At 40.1% G+C, this 17,520-nt stretch overlaps 1 protein-coding gene across 1 annotated transcript in view; it reads right to left on the bottom strand.

Annotated features, from left to right (window-relative positions):
* DCHS2 (dachsous cadherin-related 2) overlaps window positions 1-17,520 on the bottom strand; it is a gene marked incomplete at both ends in the record, with an annotated part of 211,384 nt that overhangs the window by 39,936 nt on the left and 153,928 nt on the right. Inside the window, 5 exons of the mRNA XM_080915358.1 lie at window positions 1,639-2,496; window positions 3,975-4,184; window positions 4,646-4,780; window positions 13,093-13,332; window positions 16,114-16,957. Of these exons, the coding sequence (XP_080771484.1) occupies window positions 1,639-2,496; window positions 3,975-4,184; window positions 4,646-4,780; window positions 13,093-13,332; window positions 16,114-16,957 (2,287 nt within the window). The remainder of the gene's footprint in view (window positions 1-1,638; window positions 2,497-3,974; window positions 4,185-4,645; window positions 4,781-13,092; window positions 13,333-16,113; window positions 16,958-17,520) is intronic.

The raw sequence follows: 17,520 nt of genomic DNA, 5'->3' as shown, positions 1-17,520 counted from the left end.
AGCTTTGAAGGGTCATGAAGAACGGGAGGATCACATACAGGCAAACAGAAAAGGGTAGTGAGTATGAGGCCCAAGGCAGTGACATGTTCAGAAAAGGTGGCCCAGCACTCAGCAGTAATGACCTCACTACCTGAGACTAGCATGGGAGTTTGGTAACCTTGAGCCTGGAGTCAACAGGTAGATCAACTTCGAGAGCCCATTGTTTATAACTGTAGAGCCAAGTTGACTACTCACCATCCAGAACTACATTCCCAAAAAGGGTGACCAACACTTATTGGATTTTGAAGATAGGAGAGCAAAACCTGCCTGTATAGAGCCCAACATACTTAGGAGACTCCCCTCAACTTAAATATTAGCCACCCCAGGATGGACAGTCTGGGGACACTCTGAAGAGTGGGAAAACCTACCTCGCACAGAGACTACAGAAGTTAAGGGTGGCAAGCATCAGCCCCTTATCCACAAAGAAAGGAGGCTGCTGAAGTTAAGATCATTCTGACAGTAGAAGGTCAGCAAGAGCAAAAGTCATTGGAAAGACAAGATATTACCCCAGATTCAACTGACCCTCCCACCAGGCTCACCCGCCACACTTTGCACACCCATAAAGAAGCCAGTGCTTAAGACAGAACCCAGGAACACTTCCCATCTGGTTACTTGCTCTGATCCCATTCAACAGCTCTCGAAGCTGCCATTCTCTTTCTCCTCTTCCCTTTCCTCTTGTGTCTACTGGCTTTGGTCCACCTCTTGCCTGGCACTATAGACACCAGCCCATGTCAAACGTATTCTCCAAGGACAGACCTGTCTGCCACTCATTACCTGGCTACTCACAGATGCCAAGTGCCCGCATTACCAGCCTGAGAAGTGTTAACTAGCTTTCTTGAAGCTTATGATTTCGTAAGTACCTTGACAGAATATTAGGTGTTGTCTAAGAGCTGTCTTTATAGATATTAAAGAGAACTAAAAAGATAAGGAGTTAAGAAAGCACAGAACTCAGAGGTAGAAGCCTTCTGACATGTTTATCCTTTAACATTTTAAGTCGTCTTAAGTAAGAAGGCACAGCTTTAGAATTGGTTTTGTTTTTGTTATATTCTACCCTGACATTTTGTTTCAGACCAGGGCAACATTAGCTATGCCCATACTTTGGATGTGGATGTTTCCCAAGGGTTTATCATGTTAAAATCTTGGTGAAAACCCAGGGTGGAGGTACTCCTGGAGATGGTGGTCCTTCGAGAAGCAGGCCTATGGCTCACTGTTAAGACCTGGGGATGTGAAAGAAGACTCTAGTCCCACTCTATCTTCCCACTCTGCTCCTGGCTAGTGACATTAAGTCTTCTCTGCCACGCTCTCCCACCATGACATTGCCCTCCCAGAGACCCAGTGCAGCAGGGCCACTCAGCTTTGCCTGGAACTTCCAGAGTAACTAAACGAGAGAGGTCTTGATTAAATAAGCCAGTTGGCTCAAGTGTTTCATTGTCGTGTAGGAGAACTAATACAATCCCATTGATTATAACTTTCCAGTAGCAGGAATTGGCTAGAATCCTAGGTTTACAACTGAATCTGCAACAGCAATCTTCTGTAGTCTGTATTAAAACGCTGTGCCCCAATTTGTGCAATATACAAGAAACTTGAGGATACACTCACCTGGCTCACAGTTTTCAGTCACTAGTCCTGTATAGAGATGCTGGCTGAAGGACAGCTTCACGTCTTCTCCTTCCATATGGACAACCAAGAGGCCCAAGGTCGCCCTTGCTGGGGTTCCTCGATCTGTGGCCTTTAACTGCACCCAGATAGGAAAGTGTTCTGAAGACAGACTCTGCTGAAGTTTGATTTCTCCTGTATATTCGTCGACGGAAAGCACTGACTGGCTGTCTGCAAAGCTAAAATGAACAGTTCCGTTGGGCCCTGCATCTGGGTCACTGGCTCTCAGATAAACAATGGTCTGGTTTAGGGCCAGCATGGGAGAAATGAACACGTCAACTGGGTTGTCTTCCCAAATGGGATCATTGTCATTAGCATCCGTGACCGACATGACTATAGTGAGCATGCTGCTTTTGGCGCCTTGAGTGCTGCAGTCTCTGGCCATGGCCTGAAATGTATGCTGAGATCTGGCTTCTCGATCAAGGGCACGGCTAGTTCTCAGGGTCCCTGTTACACGATCAATAACGAACGTTCCAGAAGGTTCCTCCATAAGGAAATATTCCACCTGCCCACTGAGGCCCTCGTCTCTGTCCACAGCAGACAGCACCAGGACCTCGGTGCCCACCTCAGCATCTTCTCTCACAGAGGATTGATAATGAAGCATGGGAAAAGAAGGGCTGTGGTCATTGGCATCTAAAACCCTAACGTGCAGCTGCATTGCAGAGCTTCGAGGTGGATGACCCAAGTCTGAGCACAGAATAGTGAGGGTAAAATTGTCGATCTGTTCCCGGTCCAAAGCACGGGTTGTTGAGAGTTCTCCTGAAGTTGTATGGATGGCAAAGTGCTCACCAGTGTTTCCTTCTGTCACAGAAAACAGTTGAAAATCTATTAGGAATGGGAAAATAATGATAGCTAATATAATTATTAATTTAATCACTGAAAATATTTACTTCCAGATTTTTGTATCTTAGCTCATCTTTTTAGCAATGAGAACAATGAAACATGGCAGACTCATTAACTTCTTAATATGTGTCTCAGAACATTGCAACAATCAAATAGAAAATGTTTAGGAAATATTCTCCTGTGCCTATGAGTTCTAAGGCTTTCCCTACTTTCTCATCTAGTAGTTTCAGTGTATCTGGTTTAATGTGGAGATCATTGATCCACTTGCACTTGAGCTTTGTACAAGGAGATAAGAAAGGGTCTATTTTCATTCTACTGCATGCTGAGTGCCAGTTGGACCAATACCCTTTGTTGAAGAGGCTGTCCTTTTTCCATTGAATGTTTATAGCTCCTTTGTCAAAAATCAAGTGACCATATATGTGAGGGCTCATTTCTGGATTTTCTATTCTATTCCATTGATCCACGTGCCTATTTCTGTATCAGTACCACGCAGTTTTTATTACAATTGCCTTGTAATATAGCTTGAGCATACTCATCTTTATTATCACCCTCTTCTCAAATATAAAAAAATAAAATGTATACTCCCAGCAGACCAAGAGCCTGGGTAGGAACCCTTCAGTATAGGATTTCAAGACTAACCTGAGCAATGTTATGAGACTTTTAGAACAACTAAGGAAGGAAGAAAGGAAGGAAGGAAGGAAGGAAGGAAAGAAGGAAGGAAAGAAGAAAGAAAGGAAGGAAGGAAAATGGGAGGGAAGAAGGGAGGGAGAGAGGGAGGGCGGAAGGAAAGAGGGTAGGAAGGGAATCACACATTCATAAAGTAGAAAAATAGTATCCATCAATTGTATTAAGAGATACATTTCAAACACAATTTTATATTTTCTTTTTAATAAAGCATTTGTGAAAACTTAGACAGTATCTTTGATATTTTAATCTTTCAATAATCAAGTCAACATAAAATAACTTTCAATTTTAGATTCCATATTTATAAACATTTTAAAGTATCTTCCATTTCAGTATTCACAGATACTCAATTACGGACACCGTAGTGACAATAATTGATATTAGAATTAAAATTTACTTCATTCCAGTAACTTATGACAGGTTATAGGAGAAATTATTAACTCAATATGTAAAGAATAAACTAAGTGATCATAAATAAACAAACATATGGAAAAACTCTGTTCTATCTGTATTTGCCCTAGTGTTGGTATAGAACCAAATTCAGAAGAACTATCAAGGCCACAACCTTAGAGAATTTGGAGGGTCCAAGATGGCTCTGTGCAGAGGCAGAAGCCCAAGAGCAGGGGAGCAGCAGTTCTCACTGGGTGTGGATTTTATAGGAAACACAACAGACACCAACACATTAGACTCACCAGACCATCTGCCTCGCTGGTTAGCACCCAGAGAGAGAATGCTGGCTTTCCAGTACTCACCAGCTATGTGATAGGTGACCACTCCATTGTTGCCAGCATCCATATCAAAAGCCAACACAGTGTACACGACCTCTGGATCTCGGTTTTCTAGAATTTCAATGTCATGATGGAGGGCAATAATCTCCGGGGCATGGTCATTTTCATCTTCAATGGTGCAGATGATGACCGCAGTACTGGACAATGAAGGGACGCCACCGTCTCTCACAAGTACTGTTGTGGAATACAAAGGAGGATGTGGTGTGGCTGTTAATACACACCTAAGACATATTATTCTGGTTATTCAGCACACAGCTGAACTAGCTGGGTGTTCTTAGGTTGACTCTTACATGTCAATATAGAGAGATGTATATAAAGAAATATATAAAAGAAATATAAATATAAAGAAAAATTTCCCTTCATGCAAAGGCCTGGAGATCAGACCCAGCACCCACACTTAGAAACTAACAACCCATGTGCAACTCCAGTTCAAGGGGATCAGATAGCCTTTTCTGGCCTTCTTGGGTACTGTATACACCTGGTGCACATCCAGACAACAAGCAGGTACACACATATACGCACATTTTTAATTAAATAAAATATTTACAAAAGAATTCTAAATCTCACCAATAATCCTTCTGGATCCCTTGAAGCTACATAGCAGAGGTGGTGTGGGGTGGGGGCAGGTCCCTTACCTTGAAGATTGAAGATTCCTTGAGCTTCCCGGTCAAACGTGACAGTTGTCACCACCTCTCCTGTGTCAGGATTGATTTCAAACAACCCAAAGGCAGGTCCTGGCATGATTTCAAACCCAAGTTTGGAATTGACTCCTTAACAAAAAAACAAAGCAAAACTTAGTAATTCTCTCCTTGGGTAAATGACATATTCATTTTCATATGAAAATATCACACTGTAGATGAGAGCAAGATTATTTTTTTTAAAGTCTTCTGATTAAAGTAGAAGACAATATATCTGTCAGCCCTTCTGGAATAAAGGCCTCATGAGCCAAAATGCTTGGTTTTCAAAAGCCTTATGAGACTCACCCACAGTGAATGCTTGGGATTTTTTCCTTCCCATAAAGTTTTTTCTTAGGAGTGAGCAACTCCACAACGTAGTCCTAATTACAACCCCTAACACCCTTGATTGTGAATTAATGACATAATTGTGAACTTGCAGGGCAGATGACAATTTCTGTAGATTGGCCTCTATTTAAACAGTCTGTGCTCAGCTGCAAGACTGTGTTTATTCTCAACCTCAGGCGGCAGTCCCACGGAGTGGCCCTGTGGTTATTCTCACTTTGTTTTGTGTTTGACCTAGCCGTTGGCCTCCTATCTGCAGTGAGAAGCCCTGCGCCACATTGTTATGCATTTTGAAAATAATTCCTCCCATTTTTGTGGTTGTAAGTAGTAACTTGCTTATTCCTCCTCACACCCTTGTAATTGCCCAGAACAAACAAGTGAATGAGAAGATAGAAGAGAAATAGAAATGGCCTAGCCTAATCCCATTAGCTTGCTAAGCAAGTTAGAAGCCTTTGTCTGCAGATATTTACTTCAGTCTTTCTCAAGACACACAGATAATGAAATGTGTGTGTGCTCCATTGCTTCTGTGTGCACGTGGCACTATCTGATATCAGACCTCAATACCTGCTGCCCCATGAGTTCCTCCTGATGCCCCTTGATAGCCCCCTTCCCCAATGGCTTTTTTTTCCCTCTGAGTATCATGACATCAAACTTGCCTCTGTCCCATGTCTTGTGACTTCTGATCACAACAGAGCTTTTCCATGTTCTCCTTTTGTTACCCAACAGATGCTGAGATGAAGAGGTCCCAACAGCTTAGGCTAAGGCCACAGAAGTGGCACCATCATCTGTGATTGTCCTCATTCACAACTGCTCCGTAAGGCCTCCTACCAAACCCACACTGACTCACTCCCCCAAGGCTCCTTTGTTTCCCAGATAAAAAAAGATTGAGAAGGTCCTCCATCATCCGAATCTATTCTCAACTCAACTTCTTCGTGCACCTCTTAATGGCAGAAGCAATTCTTCAATTGCCCTGACTTGTTATTTTCTTGAAGCTTCTAGTCTTCCTTCTATATTTTTTCTATCATTCGGCTATAATAATTTAGTACTTCTCAATATTGCCTGATTTCCTTTGAGGATGTTGTCCACGCTCTGAATCCAACTTCAAACGACTGTCACCCATAATTATTCTTTCTACCGTGAGCAGTGCTTTTCTGATTATAAAATCTTGTGACTATATTTAGTTCTTATCTATTTTAGCTTCTCCATGATACTATTAATTCCTGACTGATATCTAAAAAAGACATAAAGGTACAGGAAAAGAGAAGAAAAACACATTACAAAAGGGGTAAATAAGCAAACAAAATAATTTATCCAGTTATTTGTTCTGGTGCTCTATATGAAATGCAGGGTCTCACACAATTATTGAGATAAAACCCCTTGTTGTTTCTATTTGTCATATTTTTCTCCTTGTTTCCAGAGTGAGATGAGAATGGCTTATTTTGGCCATAGTTTAATTAGCATCTTACTCTAATGGATAGAAGTAGATCTGAATTCACATTTGTCTAATTTTTCCTAATCACTGACTCCAGGTGACATCAGGCATCTGTATTAAGCTTTAATTGTTTGATTAGTTAACTCCTTCCTTTTTCCTTCTTCTTTCCCTTCCTTCCATCCTTCATTCATTCCTCTCTCTTTCCTCCTCTCTCATTTTTCCCCCCTTTGTGCTCAATTATCCATGCACATTTATTGATAGATCCAGAAAAGTATTGTGAAGACAACTGCCTTGGTATGTAGAGAGCCTTTGTGTGGGAGATACAATAAATCCAAGTTATAACTAGTGATGGGATAAACTTCAGGAGGAAGTAGATTCAGAAAATGAATGGTGTGTGTATTGTTTCATTCAGTTAAGCTTGCAGCACTGTAAGGGAACAGGCAGGTGATTAAAATGGAGTGCTACAAAGACCATGAAGTCTGTCTCCCCATAAGCCTTATAGTACAGCACTCAGTACACATAAGTAAGAATGCAAGTACAATTCTACATGATACGGCATGACTGGGTAAGCCTTATGTAGGACCATAAAAATGAACAGGAGTTACCCAGTAAGAAGAAAGAAAGTAGATGCATTCAAAACAAAATCCACACACTTCACCAACATCTACAAAGTCCCTCATGATGCAGACACTGCTTATTCCTCCGACTCTTCCCATGGCTCACACCCTGGCTATAGTTCTGCCCCTCTTACTACCTTTCTGCTCTCTGAACATCCTAAGTTTCATTTTGCTTGCAGCCTCTGAACTTGCCATTCCCTGTTGGCTCTTCCTTTACTGTTTTTAAGACAGTGCTTAAACTATTGTGTCTCAAATCGAAACCTATGCTTGCATGCCATGGCCTATGACAACAGACTCTGAGACTATACCTCTCCTTTGCCCAGTGACTTCTTCCAAGGTAACCTTCAAAGACTTGTCACAAAAGGACACTGGAAGGAGGCTGAAAGTCCAAAGGAGAAGGGGCTAGGGACATGGCTCAGCAGTTAAGTGCACATGTTCTTCTTGCAGTAGACCTAGGTTCAGATCAGAGCATCTTCATAGCTACTCACAACTATCTGTATCTTCAGTTCCAGGGGAACCGAATGCCCTCTTCTGGCCTTCGTGGGCATTGTGCACACATCATGAATGTACAGGCAACCAGCCAAAACACATAAAATAAATAAGTAAGTATTTTAGAGGGGGACGGACTGGATTTTCTTCTTCCTAGAGGCATATTGTGTTAGCAGTGTTATTCTGTTTATTTAACATCCCAGATTCTGCAGAATTCTGTACTTTGACCTCCAGATTCTGCAAGGTCCCTCCTCTTATAGTTGGTCCTCTGAGTTCCAAAACTTCTCATTTTGAATCTAACTGGTAGTTGCTTCCAGCTTCCCCCTTCACTCTTCACCCCAACCTTCATACTGTTTCCTAGCTTACTCAACTGTCCAGCAACATCACTGTAGCATCTAGTATTCTTGGCCGAACATTACTGGCAAGAACGTTTGTCACAAGGAGAAGGTCGTGTGTAGCATGGAACCTGGCCTCTTTGTCCTTGAATAGGGTACTAGTGTCTTGTCACAGGAGTGAGAGAGAAAGAGTACCCATAAATCATCACTTTTGTGATAGGATGGATAACCAACCACTTGGGTTGGACTATGATGAAGTGATCATTAAAAGACTCAAAGTGGTTAGGAAACCGAATGTCAGTATAATTTACAGAAAGCAAATTACAAGTTGAAGTTTTAAAGTTGGCAGTTTGACTCATAGAAGATTGTCAATCTACTGATACACAACAGAGACAAAGGGCTGAAAAAATCCACTAATACCCACAGCCAGAGTCTGCAGTGTGGTGGGGTGCAAAATGGGAAACTAGGTTATAGATAGGTAATAATCCATATTGACACAAATTTGGAGAATATATATATATATATATACATATATATACATATATATACATATATATACATATATATACATATATATACATATATATACATATATATACATATATATACATATATATACATATATATACATATATATACATATATATACATATATACATATATATACACATATATACACATATATACACATATATACACATATATATACATATATATACATATATATATATATATACATATATATACATATATATATACATATATATATAACCAATTCAAACTACATGAAAAAGACTTAAGTCAAAGCAGAATAAAACATTGGCTTGTGAAGACTTACTAACATTTTCTTTCTACTAGGAATAATAAAATAATATGTATTATTTTAATTTTCTAACAAGGACACAATGTCCACATCCTCAGACATTTCCAAAGCCAAAATGGGACATGCTTTACTTATTGTTGGGTGGTAGGTAAATAAATAAATATATTAATATATTTCAAAGGCAGCCTGAAGCCATTTATGACTCATGGGCTTTGCTTTCTCGAATCATGGCATCAAAAGTACTGATTGTATGCCTACATCGAATCTCTCACTACTATAGGAATCTGAGCTAAAAGAAGGCAAAATTCAAGTTTATAGTGTAGAAGGGAAAAGATAGTCAACAAATACAACGAAATGAGAATTTAGACTTAAGTTTTAACAAAAATTATTTCAGCGTGAGTGACATAACGGTTGGTCCTTATTCATTTCACCCTTTTTCAAAGTGTATTTTTAGTTTGGATCCATGTAGAGAAAAATCTACATAGTGTGGGTCGACCAAATACCAACAAAAGGCAAACAGGACATTTGTAAGAGGTTGTCAGAAGTAGACTAAGCCTATACTAGCATGTTACGGTGGCTCCTCTAGCCACAGCATCAGATAGAGATACTCAAGATTCCACATTCCCAATGGCCTAACTCTCCTCTAAATGCCTCTGTTAGAACACCATCAAAAATGAACATCTCTGCAATCAGGAAGAGAATGAATAAGACTGGATGGTGCTAGAACCCCATAACCTTTCTAACGCATTTCTGGGCTGGGATGAACCTAAAACCAGCAAGACGGCTGATAAGGATTGAGAAAGCAGACTGGTGAGCAGCTACAACAGAGTTCGGATGAGCAACTGGTGGGTATTTGCATCAGTTGATGGCCAGAGGAAATACATCTTCATAAAGAAAGTGACATTATGTTTGCAGAGATACCATGATCAAGAAGTTGACATTAAAAACTTAATGGCCAGCTCTGTCTGCCTACGGAGAGAAGTTATTACAAAATGCCATATATTGGGGCATTTTAGTATCTAGAGATAGGGATGAATCTCAGTGATAGAGTACTTGCCTAACATATTCCAACTCATAGTTTTATGCCCAGATAATATTAATAAAGATAATTTAGCCTCTTTATCCTTTGATTTAATGGACACATGTACAACTTCTCTAGGAGAGTGTGCATAATGGTTCTCATGAGGAAACTCCAAAGGCTGAGGGGTAAGGAATTCCTATTTACCTTCCTCTCTTCATTCTAAAACACCTTTTCTCCTATATTTTACATATCTGATGTTAGATGCATGTGATTAATAGAGATTTCTGAATTAGAGTCAATGAAATATTGTGCTTTCCCCTGAATCCAAGAGTGGGTCTGAAGGGTCCAGCTATACCTCACACACGAAGAAACTCCTGTCAGGGTACTACAGAACCTCACACACGAAGGAACTCCTGTCAGGGTACTACAGAACCTCACTCACGAAGGAACTTCTGTCAGGGTACTACAGAACTTCACACACAGAGAAAGTCCTGTCTGGAGACCATAGATAGTTGATTCAGGCTGACACTGGGTACAGAGGACATTTGCATGGAATAGAAATTCCCATCTTGCTGACCAATGCACTGTTGTGCTAGAGTGTTGTGTTTCACCACTACTGAGCAAATGCCACAACCCCAAAGCCATCTGCCCTGTGAGGTGCCTCTTCCTCCAGGGAGCCAGAGGCAGCCATAGTCATCTGCCCACTAACAATGGGGCTCTTGTTGGGGCACCAACTGCTGGGAACATTTTAATACCTCAGTTAAATCTACTAGTTGTGGGGTTTTTTCCCCCCCTTTTAATACAAGGGAAAAAATCCGGCTAGATTTAGAGTGAGTCACACAATATAAACATTCAGATCCCTTTGGACTTTGAATGCCAAACAGCACTGAGTGCTTACGTTTCAAAAATCTGCATTCTAGAATGCCAGCACACATATGCTCAGCTCTCTGGTATTAAGTAACACTATAGTATTTCTTTAATACATACTATAAAGTAAACCATTCATAAATTCCAACCCGATGCCAGTTATGTTAAAATCTCGAGTACGTCATTTAATTCTCATGCATAATCCTGCTTCATTGTTTTAACCCACTAAGAGCAAAAGGGGGGGGGGGAAGAAAAAGAAAACACAAAAAGGGGGAAAAAATCCAGAGAAAATATTTCCAAACACACACACACACACACACACACACACACAGTCGTATGTATTTATTTACAAAAACATCTGCTTAACAGATTAACAGATAAAAACATAGTTCGTTAAAAACATAGTAAATGCAGTACTTATATGAAATTCTCAAAAAAATTTAATTTTGATCAATTTGTTATAAAAAAAAAAAAGCGACGATTTTCAGTAATTTAGACCATCGCCAAGATGTGTAAGATTAGATCATGTTTGAGAGGATGTTAAATTGTACTTCAAACATCCATAAATATAAAGCCACAAAAATAATAACGACACATCTAAATTTTCAGTTGTAATTTTGATCTCTATAATGATAAGGTTTCAACTCAAATATAATCAATCGGTTGCAAAAAATAGTAACATCAACTCCACATTAAAAAAAGTAGAAGGATTTACGTATGGCAGTCTTGTTAATAAATTCAGAGGAGGGGCGTAAAAAATTTCCCTCTTTTCAAGCATAAAAGAAAAAAAATTCTTTAGTAGAATCCTGTACAGGAAGTAAAATTAACAAAGTGTGGCCAAGGAGGGGGGAAAGATTGCAGGCTGCTAAGCTGCTCATTAGCAGTGGGTTCAACCTACGCTGCCCTGCGGAGGCTCCGGCTGATGCTTAGCGCAGGGAACCACGGACCAGAACATGGCTGAAAAAAAGACCACTGTGAACCGTGTACTTTGCGCACATTTCCCATTGTCCCTATCACCCGAACGCAAAAGGGCTGGAAAAGTGCTAACTTCTAAGCAAGGACTGACAACAGCTGTGAGCATGCTCCGTTCTGAGTACAGCGAGGAAAAGTCTTTGATCACACTGCCCCTTTCTGGTCAAAAAGGGAAAATCGGGTGCGTCCCTGAAAAGCGTCCCTAGCATCTTAGACAAATTCCCATCAAAGGATCGTCTTTGCACAGTGGTGTTTCCCAAGGGATCAGAATAGTTGAGCTACAGACAACTAGATTGCAAGCTAAATAAATCTTTTTCTCTTCTGATCAACATTTAGGGGAGAAACACCACTGTTGGCACTCTTGGTGTTGTGGAAACCTCATCACGGTATTCATAAGTGCAAATCTTACAAATGTAAGTTTAAAGACTGGCTGATTGAGTGGTCTGCATTAGTTCTGATGGGAAAAGCCAGAAAGTGCTGTTAATCGCAAAAACTGAACCACTGAGCTGTCGATGTCATCACTATTTAGTTTAAAATAAAAGACAGAATGCCACTGAATCTACTTGTGCCTTAGACATCCAACGAGCCTCAGCGATGTTGAATAGCAAGCCAGAGACACTCATCAATTCCCTGCCACCGTAACCGCTCATTTTAGATTTGCGTGTCTCTAGTCTGTGTTCGTTATAAGAGTAAAAATGGGAGTTAGCATTGGTGTTTACTGTGCCCGGTGTTCATATAAGCTTTCTTTTCATGCAGTAATGCCTCCAGACAACAGGCTGACATATTAAGCACCTTGATTGTCTCCATTTTACAGACAAGAAGAACAGAGGGGATGGTTAGTAACTTCTTCCAAGTTGCACAGTTTAGGAAAGAGATCATTCTGGGATTCAAACCTAGGCTGTCTGACATCAGCTCCACAGCTCTTGGAGAGACCCTGTCCTACCGACACTGAGAAAACAAAGAAGTCCTACAGTTCTCATGCTCCGTGCATCCAGCGTGCTGAGATAAATGTGACCGTGTGGGTGCCTCTGTTTGCTGTATCAGTGAACTCGATAAAGTACACGTTAATTGGGCTTATACTACTCTGAATAATAATAAAGATCAATACAAACAGAGGCTAAACAAAACCAGGAGTCATCTACAGCCTTTTGTTGCATGCATGTTGCTGAAAACACTTGACATTTGAGGTAAGTAGCAATTTCATTTCCCCGTAACTTTTATTTTTCTTAATTTATTTACTATTTGCGTGTGTGTGCATATGCACGCATACACATGCATTTCATGTGGAATAGCACACACGTGGAAGTCTGAAAAGAACACCCAAGAATCATTGATCTTCTTCCATCATGGGTTTCAGAAATCCATCTTGTGTTGCTGGACTCCCTGACAGGCATTTTTCTACTGGGCTGTTTCTCTCCTGGGCCTCTCTCTCCCATAACTACTATTTTATATTAATGGTAACTATTAAGCCATTTTTGTAACATCTATTACCTAGTTTTCAGATTACCTGAGTCCTTGTCTTTGGCTTCAACCCTTGTGACAAACACCCCTGGACTTTGGTTTTCTTTAACTGAAGCTTCGTACAGATGTTGTTCAAACACTGGCATCTCATCATTGACATCAAGGACAGTGACCGTCAGAGTCTGAGATGAAGAACGAGCTGGCGTGCCACCATCATGGGCCACGAGGGTCAAGATATGCTGAGTTTTCACTTCGTAATCCAAAGGACAAGCTGTCCTCAACAAGCCTGCATTCAAAGAGAAGGCACAGTGGGCAATGGATGCTGCTTGTCTTAAGATTGCTTACTCTACCACAGCTTACATCGCATTTCACAACTGAAAACTCGCTTTTCTTGGATAGTAAATGAAAAATTGTTAAAAAAAGAAATTTATTGGACCAGCTTCATATTCATATATTATCTACAATGGAAAGTTAACATTCTTTGTCAGAAAGTCAACTTAAGTTGTAAATGACAAATTTAAAGGTCTATCTTATAAGATTATATACTGAGAGGCCTACAGCAAAGTCATTAGTCTACACAACATTTCCCTCACCTTCAAAAGTATCTATATTATTAGTCTGTGATGCGTGACATTCTTAGAAGAGACCAAGTTATAAAATGTGCATGTGACTCCATTGTCCAGACATTTGATTTCTGTTAAAGAGCTGCCATCTGTTATATTGACTGTTGATAACCTGTCAGTTGCTTTGTTAACAATAAAAGGCAAACACAGACAATGTTTTACAACACGGACAATCGACTTCACAAAAGACAGCTTCCTGTCGTACTGCATTGAACCACATAATTCTCAGTGTTTACACAGACAGTCATTATAAAATAATAAATGTTGCATATTTCTTTTAGGATTGACTATTGTGATTGCCTCCCTAATATTTTCTTCAAATAATTAAGTATTGAGTCAGATTTTTAAAATAGTTGTTTAATAATTACTTGTCATTATATGCATTGAGGCCATAGGAAAATTCACTATGCCATTTATTTTTATTAGAAACATGAGTCTTGTAAGAGAAAAGAAAAAGCCTCCCATCTCATATGGATACATTTTTCAATTATCATCCTTTGTCTTTGAAAAATACTTTTAAAGAAATAGGCTTTGTAACAGCTCAAGAGTCATAAGGCCAGCATTACTAAGACACAATTCAAGTTTATTCTTCCTTTGTAACAGGCTGAAACAGACCTTCCTTGGGCATCTTGGAAAGCATTTAAAGTGCCCTTAAATCAGCTCCGAGGAGAGCCATGGCTCTTGCAGAAACTATCAGCCTGTGTCTGGAACATCTCTTGTTAGCTGGGCACTTAGGTGGTGTTCATGTGAACCTCAGAAGGGAACCACATGTCAGGATTTGAGAAATGTTCTGATAAAATTTCCCAACAGAATAGAGCCAACTACGCTCACAACTTCCAGATCTGACACATTGACTCTCATTCCAAATAATGTTCTTCACATCTGGCCAAACAGTTCACATCTGAGATCCCAATGCCTTAGGTGCATGTTGAAATTACTATTTTATAGACAATTATATTGTAAGCCATAAGTTTCTTAAATGTCCTGAACAATCACATAAAGAAAAACTCATTTCCAAATTCAAAGGGGTTGACATCTTACATATTTTTCCTCATATCACATTTTTAGAAAGCATAGTGGGTGACATGTGACAACACAGTGACAACGAGACCTCTGAACTGGCAGTGAGTGACATCTGTACAGAGGGAATGACTTTGAGTAAATGCAAATGTAAAAACTGAACCTCTACAGTGAACGTGACAAACAATGTTCCCACGAGCAAAAGACTCAGCCATTAAAACCTGTATGTCTGTGTGTCATCTCCAGTTACTGAGCAATGCCGGCTTTCAGGGTCCAAGGGTGCATTTGCACACCAAAACCCTTGCATAATGATCTTGATTTGCCTTACTTCTAGTCGAATTCTCTACTTCAAAGTGGTGGTTACTGCACCCTCGGTTTGTGTGTATGTGTGCATGTGTTCGTGAGTGTGTGTGTGTGTGTGTGTGTGTGTGTGTGTGTGTCTGTGTCTGTGTGTGTGTATGTGTGTGTGTGTGTGTGTTACATTTCTCTAGGAAGAGTCCATCACAAAACAATTACTGGAGTGGCATGGCACTCTTATAGAAGAGTAAACAAGAAGAGTTGGAAGAGATGCAGAGAAATCAAAACTCTTGCACACCATTGGAAAACAGTGTTGCAATTCCTCAAAAGTATTTTTTAAATAAGCTGAAGGTTCATAAAGCCCCACCTTTCCAGAGAAGCTACAGCAGCTTCGATATTCTTTTAATTATTATTAAACTCTCATGCATCCTAATAGCACCACTTCTGGATATGTATGCAAGAGAATTGAAATCAAGGTCTTCAGGAGGTAGAGGCAATATCAAGTTCACTTCTGTACTAGTCACAAGACTAAACGTCAGAAATAATTCAAAAGTCTACCAGCAGATGAGTGGAGACAGAAAATATGACAAATGCAAGCAATCTTTCTTAAAAATCATGAGGGAATTTCGTCACATGTAATGACATGTCTAGACTTTGAAGACATTGTGCTGACTGAAACAAACTAGTCATAAAAAAGACAAACACGGGATGATTCCATTTATCTAAGCTATCTAAAATAATCACATTTGTAGAACTATCAAATGTTTGTCTGGATGCATAAAAGAGGAAATGAGAAAAATGGATTAGATTAAGTAAACAGTGTGACCTTTAGAGTTCTATGTTGTACGGCACTGAGTCCATGGTCAAGAACAATGTAGCCAGGCGATAATGTTAGGAGTGTTGTTCTCATGTTAAATGTTCTTTCTACAAAGTTGGGCATAGTGGCATACGCCTGCAGTCCTAGAACTCAGAAAGCAGAGGTGGGCAGATCAGGAATCCAGTGTCATCCTCAGCTACACTGTAATTTTGAGCTCACCCTGAGATATGTGAGAGATTGTCTCACACATAGCATAACAAATCATGTAGCAAAGTAAACTAACATAGAAGTGGCATCCAGAGCACTGTACCTGATGAGCTGTCTAGATCGAAGACCATGTCCTCATTTCCTGAGAGGATGCTATATGCTACTTCTCCATTCACCTCTGCATCTGGATCCTGGGCACTTATGCGGTGCACCACAGAACCCACCTCAGCATCCTCTCTCACATAAGTGATGGGATAGGATACAAAGGTGGGGCTGTGGTCGTTCATATCCAAAATCACCACTTCTGCTATCAGTGACCTCCATCGGCGATCTGTCACATTCACAGCCTGATCAGACGCAGTTATAGTTAACATGAAAGTTGGAACACTCTCTGTGTCCAGGGAAGATGCAGTGACCAATGCGCCAGAGGAGGGGTGGATGAGAAACGGGTTCATTCCAACATGGCTGGACTCTGCAAAGTATTGTATCCTGCTGTTCAGAAAACTGCCGTCGCTATCTTTGGCATTGAAGACATACACCAGAGTCCCTACAGGGACGTTCTCTTCTATGCTTATCACAACGAACTCATCCTGGAAGGATGGGGAATGCTCATTCTGGTCTTCCACATCAATGCTAAGGAAGACGGTGCTGTTCCGGGCAGGGTTTTGGCTGTGATCTGTAGAAACCACCCTGATAAGGTAATGGGATGTCATTTCATAGTCAAGCTCCTTGGTTAGGAACAAATCTCCTGTCGAGCTGTCAATTTCAAAGTGGTCATCCTTGTCCTCGGCAACAATACTGAAGCCTAACTTCCCACTGTGGTCCTGTTGAAGGGGATCCGGTGATTTTGACAGACTCATGAGTTTTGTGGGCTTCGTGTTTTCTGGGATAACCAAATGCTGGATGTTCTGAGACATTAAAACCCTCCCTTTGGAGAGTGGTATCACCTAAAATAAGAACAACAAACAAAAATGTTGACATGGAGCATTTTAAAACTAGCTCCAAGTGTTGCTATTAAAATCGGAGGAAAACAGTTTAAACATGAATATATATTATGACTTTATGTTAGAAACTGATTTGCTTCTTTTGTGTGTGTGTGTTTTGTATGTGTTAATTGTTGAGAAAACACCCTTTGCTAGAATTTTAATATGTATCAAAAGACAAAAGTTTCTCTACATAGGAGAGAAGAGGGTACATCTATTAACTTGCCATGATCCACGAATGACTGCTCTGTGAGCTGGGCCATGGTTCTTCTGAAATATGCATGGCAATTCTTCAATGTAAATGTTGGACAGCTAACTCTCCAAATTATTCCAAATGCTAGAGATCAACCTAGTGGCAATGAGACCTTTGGGCACTGAAACAGTGAGTCTTTGTTGAAACAAATAAACAAACTAACTAAACTAAAGGTATGACCACATTAATTTTTCTCATAACTAACATTTTAATAATGGAAGTCATATTTTGAAAACAGTAGTCTTGTGGAAGTAAACTGTTTTTATTTTCTGTT

Source organism: Micromys minutus (genome assembly GCF_963924665.1).
Source record: "Micromys minutus genome assembly, chromosome: 4".
Lineage (NCBI taxonomy): Eukaryota > Metazoa > Chordata > Mammalia > Rodentia > Muridae > Micromys > Micromys minutus.
This window is presented reverse-complemented; position numbering and strand designations above follow the sequence as displayed.